The following is a 7,677-nucleotide window of genomic DNA, read 5'->3' as shown; positions in this document are numbered from 1 at the left end:
AAATCTTAGCAATCGTTAATGCAATCCAACGGTTTAGGATTTACCTTCTCCCTGAGAAATTTTTAATTCATACAGACAACCAAGCTGTGCGAGATTTTCTCAAAACCAAACAAAAAGAAACTAACTCTCGAAGGATTAATTGGTACAACACCATTAATCAATATCAATATGAAATTGTTCACATTAAAGGCACTGATAATTTTCTTGCTGATTATCTTAGCAGAGATGAATCCACGCCATCCTCCGGACAAAGGTAAAGGTAAAGCCCCTGCGACACAGCATCGCAAGAACAAAAAGGCCACACCAACCTTACTCCCTACCCCTCGTGGCGGTATTCTCATTCGAGAACCCCAGACAGCAGCAGCAACAACTCCTACCCAAAGGACTGCTCCTCTCTACACTCGAATTCCTGCCACAACAGCGGAATTTACCCCTTCTCCCTACCAACCTTTTAGTCCCTATTTCTACCCCGGAAATAGTCAAAATCAGGACAGTCAGGATCCCTATTATCTATGGAACATGACCCTTGCCAGCTACTCCCAGGTAGTACAACACCTACCAACGGCAATTGCTCCATCCTCTTTTAGTCAGTCAGTGACAAACACTACTGATTTCTTTAAACATGACGATGTACCTACCAAATGGTATCACCAGATTAATACTTTGTGGAAGACGTAGTTGGCTGGACAAAAAAACCCGTTTCAGACCACTCTCACCACATTCTCTAAAACCCTTGGTTTCTTTTATCAAAAACAGCTCACCCTTCAAACTATCGTGCTCGACTTAATTAAACAACTTGATTGGGACGATGTTACTTCCCCTAAAAAAGTACACAACTTTCTTCAGATCTCTGAATGCATTGAAGATCATTTAAAAGATGCTCTCTTTGAAAAAAATAAAAGAATTTGTTTATATTTAAAGGCTCAAGAAGTCCTTCCAAAAGAAATCTTGCCAATGATACAAAGTCATTGTAACGAAGAACAATACCAGTGCTACAAAGGCTTTATGCTGGAATTTCCAAAAAATATAATGAGAACACATCACCAACAGCACCGTCTGATCTTTTACCCCGAACACGAACCCTGGAGTATTGCTACTGTTGAATGGGGACTCGTTAGTCAACTAGTCTTCTCTAGTGACTGCACCTCCATCCTCGACCAATTGCCCATGATGATCAGAACAATGGTCGTCCATGCTTCTGCCAATTGGAGATTCTCAGGTGGACTCGAATTCACCATTACCAGTACTTTGGGATGGCGGCATAGAGAACGCTTCTTCCAGCCTTATCAGATTTGGCACCTCCAGCCTGCTGCTTGTTACACAGTTCAGGAACCAGCACTCATCACTGATGAAGACGAAGCAGCGATCATCGCCAACCGCTTCATCCATGCCGACCAGCTCTACAAGCAGTCACTCATTGCTCTACACAAAGAAGCATTGACCCTCATCTTCGAAAACGGATGCTCTAAGTACCGTTATCTTGTCTCCGACGGCCGACGTATCTTCGTCACCCAATTTCTCATGGATTACGAGATCCCAATGGAAATTTCTGCCGCCACCTATGAGTTAGTCCAATCTCTACAGACACTCACTCTGTTAGACGTTCCGACTACTCTCCTTTCTGAAGTTGAAGAATCTCTTGAAGAAATGGCTGCACATGAAGCCGCTGAACAAGCCGCTGCAGAAAATCTCTCTCCAGCACACGCCTCCGACATCAGCCTCAGTTCTGACTAACTGTGGTCCCCATCATAATGACATCATGATGTCGTCATGAACAGTAACGCCGCCCTCCGTCATGGCTTACGTCACCTTAGACCCATGAACAGTGTTGAACAGTGGCAGCCGCCCTACGTCACTGCTTACGTCAGCAACTACTGTTTGGATTTGAAAAGAAAATTTTAGAATCCGACCTCGACCTCTCCCTCTATATAAGAGAAGCTCTTCTCTCTTAGAAGGAAGCCTCTCTTCCCTCTCCACTCTCTTCCGCTCCCTCTCTCATCTTCTATCTCTATTTCGATACCTTCTTTCTTTATGAATCTTGTAGTTTTTTTTTAAATTCCAAGGGAGCAAGACAGCTTTGCTGACTCTTTGGCAAGGAAGACACTGTCAGTAACGTGTACGACAGTTTGGCCAATTTCCGATCTATGGGTTGTAGAAATGTGTTCTAGTCCATCCATGTGTACTCCAGTTAATCTCAATAGAGTGATCTTTCTACCCAAAAAAATTTTAAATTCAATAATAATAATAATAATAATACAAAATGGGAAGTAGTTTTCTGTCCGAGAGTGGCCTACGCCAGTACTCCTATGAGTCTATCTCTCTCCTCCTCAAAACAAGGGGACGAAGGTGTCTTTTCATATAGGGAGGAGAGAGATAGACTCATGGGAGTGCTAGCTTAGGCCACACGGCAACACTCTCCCGAACAAAGTTCCTTTTCCCTACAAAATAATAAAGGAAAAGTTTTCCTTCACTAACCACTATAATCTCATCATTATTATTAGGGAAAAAGTTTTGTACATTGCCAACTCAAAAGTGAAATTGCATACCCCTCACATATCATTGTTTATGTAAGGAGGTGACATGTCATAAATACCCCTCCTCCTTTTGTCAGATTCCAAAGGAGGTTTCCTTATTTGCCCAAAACTGCACTCGGCCAATGTAGGGAACCCTCTTCCCTTGTTATTATTATTACGCTTGTGATAAGGTTTGAAATGCTCTTTCCACTATTCTAGTATCCCATATGCAAGTGTACTTAGGGTGAAAGAAAACTCGATCCAAATAATAATTAGATAAGGAGGGTGATTTGCCTCCATCTACTGTTGTTTTCTTGATGGACCCTACTCCCGTTGGTATGGGCCAATAGAATTGAATTGACCTACAATGGATTCATAAGCAGTGGCCTAGAGTATCCGAAGCCAAATTTCATTACCAAATCAACCATTAGTGTATGCTACACAGCTTGATAGGAAACTCTATCCCTCCAAAAGATTAAAAAGGAAGAACTTAAAGAATCTTTTGGTCAAAGATGGTTGATCTTAGACTGTATCAGTATCAAGTAAACAGAGTATAACTGCTAGACTGTCCTAATAGTGATACATGAAACCATGGAACATCAAATAGAAAAAAAAAAAAAAAAACAAATGTGTTAGATTAACACTTGCTTGCCTATCTCACAAAGAGAAATTGAATTATTGAAATGAATATCCAATAAGAAACAAAAAAAGTTGTAGCATTCATTTACAAAATCGCCTTTCTGAATTCGATCAAGGTACATTTCTAATATCTTTTTGTGAGTCCAAAATATATGTAAGATCCGTAGAATGCTAGGGTTATATAAGAAGCTTGAGAAAACTGCTGCAAAGATCCAATGTAACCATATTTTTAACCCATTTTTATTCCTTGAGTATATTCATTATTTTTTATGATGATTTAATTTTTTTGTAATTTCTCCCTCCCCCTCCCTTTCCATTGCATCTCGCTCCCCCAACCCCTCCCTCCACTCCCCTTGATCTTGTTTAGGGTTGATAACTTGTATTCTATGGACTGGGTTGTGAGTTGCCTTCGAAGGATTGTTTAAAGCTAGTAGAGCTTGAGGCCCAAAGGAGTTGGTCCACCTTGGTGTTTATCTTCATTTCTTGGGCCAGGGTGAGCTGGGGGTTCATATAGGTGTTTGGGGGCAGTAGGCCTCGAGGGAAATTTTTAGGGTTTACGTGAGGATAATTAGATAATATTTATCCCTTCAAAAGCTTGTAACATTTTTCTCCCTCGCTAGTAAAACTGTTCTCACCTCTTTGGTAGACATAGACATTTTATCGAACCACGTAAAATCCTTGCATTGTGTGATTCTTTGAATGCTCTGTTTATTCATTTGCATCGTGTATAGGATTTTATTTCTTTAGACACTGCCCTCCTCTTGCTCTCGGCCCCACCCTTGGAATTTTCCACCCTTGCAACTCTCAGCCATGGGCTCTGACTGGCTTTCAACGTTATGAAGGAATCTTTGCTTATGTTTTCACTATGGCAAAGTAGGCCACATTGCCATTTGGATTGTCCAAACATCCAATCATCGCAGCCACGTATGTGCACCTGCTACCTCCCTCCCCTCCGTTGAACTAGGAATGCACTCTCGGGCCCTGGGTGGGACTTGGATCCTGTGCATCCGGGCAGCCGGCCAGGCTGCATGTGCAGCGCCAGACTCAAGGCGACGCACTTTGACCACCTTACCCCTGCCCAAGCACCTTGCCCGAGTAGGGGTAAGGAGGTCAAAGTGCGCCGCCTTGAGCCTGGCGCTGCACATGCAGCCCGGCTACCCGGATGCATAGGATCTTTTTCGCCTTGGGTGCCCCTCCCCCACAACAACCCCCCAACATACCCACCCACCGCATGCTCCATATGTGCTTGGTTAATATCATATTATTCTGTTTTATATTCAATTTCGATTGCACATCGATCTTTTTTATATGAAAAGAATAATAAAAAATATTGAAATTGGTATTTGAGAGTTGGTGAATGCCCATCATCCTATCCTTTAGAAAAGGGACCTCAGCTGTGGGTGATTAATTTTCAAATTATGTCTGTTCCTTTGCACGTACCTGCAGGTGCACGTACATGTGAGCGGTAATCATTTATCCGATTTTTATTATTTATAAGGAGCTGAGGGGTATTTATGAAAATAAATCTAACAGGTAGTTACTTCTCAGATATATGTTCACCACGTAAGTACAAATGATCCATTCTCGTCTAGTGTCATCTTAGAAATTAAATATACATAGAGAAGGAAAAAAAGTATCTATCTTCCTGGTTGTGACTCGTAACAACCCATTAGAAGTTTAATTAGAACAATCGTCACGGTAAGGGAGGCCTTTCCAGATTCAAGAAGAGGGCCAATTGTGTAACCAAATCCCTAGCTTTCTCGGATTCTGGTTTGAGGAGATGGAAGACGTGATCCTCCTCTTTTGCCTCTTTAATCTTCACAACTCCCATCCACCCGCTCTTCCCCAATTCTTCATAGTAAAGCCACCCTCTATCCCTCAATATATCCTTCTCTGCCACAAACACAAGCACACGGCTGCACCCAAGCCCCACCAGGCTCGGACTATCGGCAACCACCGGGTTGATTCTAGGGTCATCATGGTTGGGGTTCGATGGGCACACGTAAGGCCAGACCCGGTCCACAAATGCCTTTTTTATGGGCTCTGTAGACTCGGACCCTATGGGATCTGAGCCCCAGAAATAAGGGTGGAGCAGAGCAACTCCAAGAAGTTCCACACCCAGCTCGGCCCTCACTCTCATAGCCAAGTTGTGGGCGATATTGGCACCAGCACTGTCCCCAGCAAAGAAAACCCGGTCGAAGTCAGCGTGGTTCGTCAACCACGGTTCAGTCTGGTCCGACCCATCTCTGTGACCGGAAGAGTGGGAAAAAGCCCATTGAAGGGCAGCCCAAGAATCGTCGTAGCATACTGGGATGGGATGCTCTGGAGCAAGTCTATAGTCTACAGAGACAGCGATAACGTTTGCCTCAGCGACTATGGAGTTCAAGTGGTGGTGGTATATGGAAGCGAATGGAGAGGCAACCAGGAAACCTCCGCCGTGGAAGTAGATGAGGAGGGGAAGCTTGTGGTTGATGTGGGTGAGGTTGGGGAGGTAGAGACGGGCGGAGACGCCGGAGTTTGGTGATATTTTGACGTCTTTGGATGAAACACCGGTTTGGGGATCGATAGAGGCTGGACTAAAATCGGTGGCTACAAGCCTTTCTACGCGTCCACCCTTGTATACCCGAAGGAAGGGAAGGAATTCATGGTCTATCTCGTTTTCAGGCTGGCTTGATTCCATTGCAGACATGCACGCACAAGCAAGAGAGAGAGAGAGAGAGAGAAGGTGGGGAAGGGATGGAAAGAAGGAATAAGGATATATAGCTTATGGTTTGGCATAGAAGTTAGGCAAAAGTGGTCAACCCCACTAGAGGATAATGGGTGTACCTAGTGCACGAGGATCCCGCCACTGCAGGGTCATCTTGTGAGGAGCATTACCCTTGCTTTTGCAAAAAGGCTGTGTTCAGACTCTATTGACCAGTATAGCCGTTCTCATACTTGAAAGTTGGAATGTGTTATATTGGGTTTCCTTTTTGTATTCCATTCACTTTAGGACTCTTACCATTGTAATCACATACGATAATGGAAACTTGCATCGTTATCGCATGTGAGATCTCTCACCCTAATTGGATTCCCTGTATTATATATTCTTTACTGTAACCTATTGCAAATAACTGAATGAAATGCAATTTAGACAATCAATAGACTCGAATCCATGACCACTTGGTCACAATGGAGCAACCTTACTGTTGCACCAAGGTCAACTCTCTAAAAGATCCAAAGCCAAATTTTATTAGCAGTTAACAAGCAGATCATGACCAGCCCAGATCTAGTTGTTCCTAGACTCAGCTTTAGCTTTCACTCAGCCTCCCCCACATCCTGTTTCTTCTTCTCTAAAGCATGAATCGCGACTGTATAACTACATAAAAAAAAAAAAAGTTATCAGGTTGTTTAGCATACATTAGCATCACCTTGTGTCTATCTCTCCTCTGATGACATATCTGCTCCTTATTATGGTAGGAGAGAAATAGTCACAAGGAGAAGCTAACGTATGTTACGCAGTCTAACACGAAACTCAAACCCATAAAAAAAATGGAGAAATTTAAAAATCTTTTGACATCAGACATGGATATTCCAAAGTTTGTATTCTTAATATATTTATTATCTAGCAAAGCTTAAAAAATTCAATATATATGCGTAGGTTGGATGCTACCCAATTTTATCTAGATTTTTTGCTAATCCATTAATAAGGGTGTCAATTTGGAACCGAAACCATATACCGGAATTGAAACTGATCGGATAAAATCGTACCAAACCGTATTGTTACAAATTCAGTATGGTCCGGTATAAAAAAATGGTATTTGACTCGGTACGGTATGGTATTGGTTTCTAAACTAAAATTGTTCGGTATGTACCAAAACCGTACCGTATTACCGAATATGGGTAAAATTGTTTTTTTTTAAATTATAAGTTTAATAAATAAAGTACTAAACATGCAAGTGAAAACCCTAATCCGCTAATCAGCCCTTCACCTTTTCTCTCTTTGCCCCTTCACCTTCTCTTCTTCAGTGCGGTATCGGTATTAGAAATGTACGTCTTATGTGGTATGGTATGGTATCGGTATTTGGTACTTGTTTACAATATCATACCGAAACTATATCGTATTACAAAACCATACCGGTTGACACCCTTATGATCCAATCCTATGGCCAATATTTGGGCAGAGATCGTTGGCATTAGCCTGTATCAATATCAAAGGGACGTAAATTCCTCCCTGATGCTCGCATCTGCTAGTATGGTGCAGTATGGGAATCGGAGCTCAACATGTGGAAGGTACTTCATCCAACGGTGCAAGTTCGATTAAGAAGTCGAATCCTTCTCTCCATTGGATGTGCACCACATTCAACTGTGCTTTATTGATTTGCACTATTCGAATGGCACTAAGGCCACGTGTTGATGTCTGCTGCCGCGTTGGAGTATCTCTATCTCGTGGTGTGCTGGAGAGGAGTATAGGGATTTTATCTCCTCCAATTCCTCCAAATTCCTCTCCCGATGGTCGCCACATGGCAAAAACTAATCCTACGGT

The 7,677-nt window shown here is 42.6% G+C and overlaps 1 protein-coding gene across 1 annotated transcript; it reads right to left on the bottom strand.

Annotated features, from left to right (window-relative positions):
* Positions 1–4,813: 4,813 nt before the first annotated feature.
* LOC122663402 (probable carboxylesterase 2) lies at positions 4,814–5,892 on the bottom strand. Its single transcript, XM_043859079.1, has one exon. The coding sequence runs from the start codon at positions 5,839–5,841 to the stop codon at positions 4,846–4,848; it is 996 nt and encodes a 331-aa protein (XP_043715014.1). The 5' UTR covers positions 5,842–5,892; the 3' UTR covers positions 4,814–4,845.
* Between the last annotated feature and the right edge of the window lie 1,785 nt (positions 5,893–7,677).

The sequence above is a fragment of the Telopea speciosissima genome, chromosome 5 (assembly GCF_018873765.1).
Source record: "Telopea speciosissima isolate NSW1024214 ecotype Mountain lineage chromosome 5, Tspe_v1, whole genome shotgun sequence".
NCBI classification, from domain to species: Eukaryota; Viridiplantae; Streptophyta; class Magnoliopsida; order Proteales; family Proteaceae; genus Telopea; species Telopea speciosissima.
This window is presented reverse-complemented; position numbering and strand designations above follow the sequence as displayed.

Bases quoted from the DNA above. Each gene is read 5' to 3' on its own strand.
- LOC122663402 (XM_043859079.1), bottom strand. From the start codon at position 5,841: ATGTCTGCAATGGAATCAAGCCAGCCTGAAAACGAGATAGACCATGAA.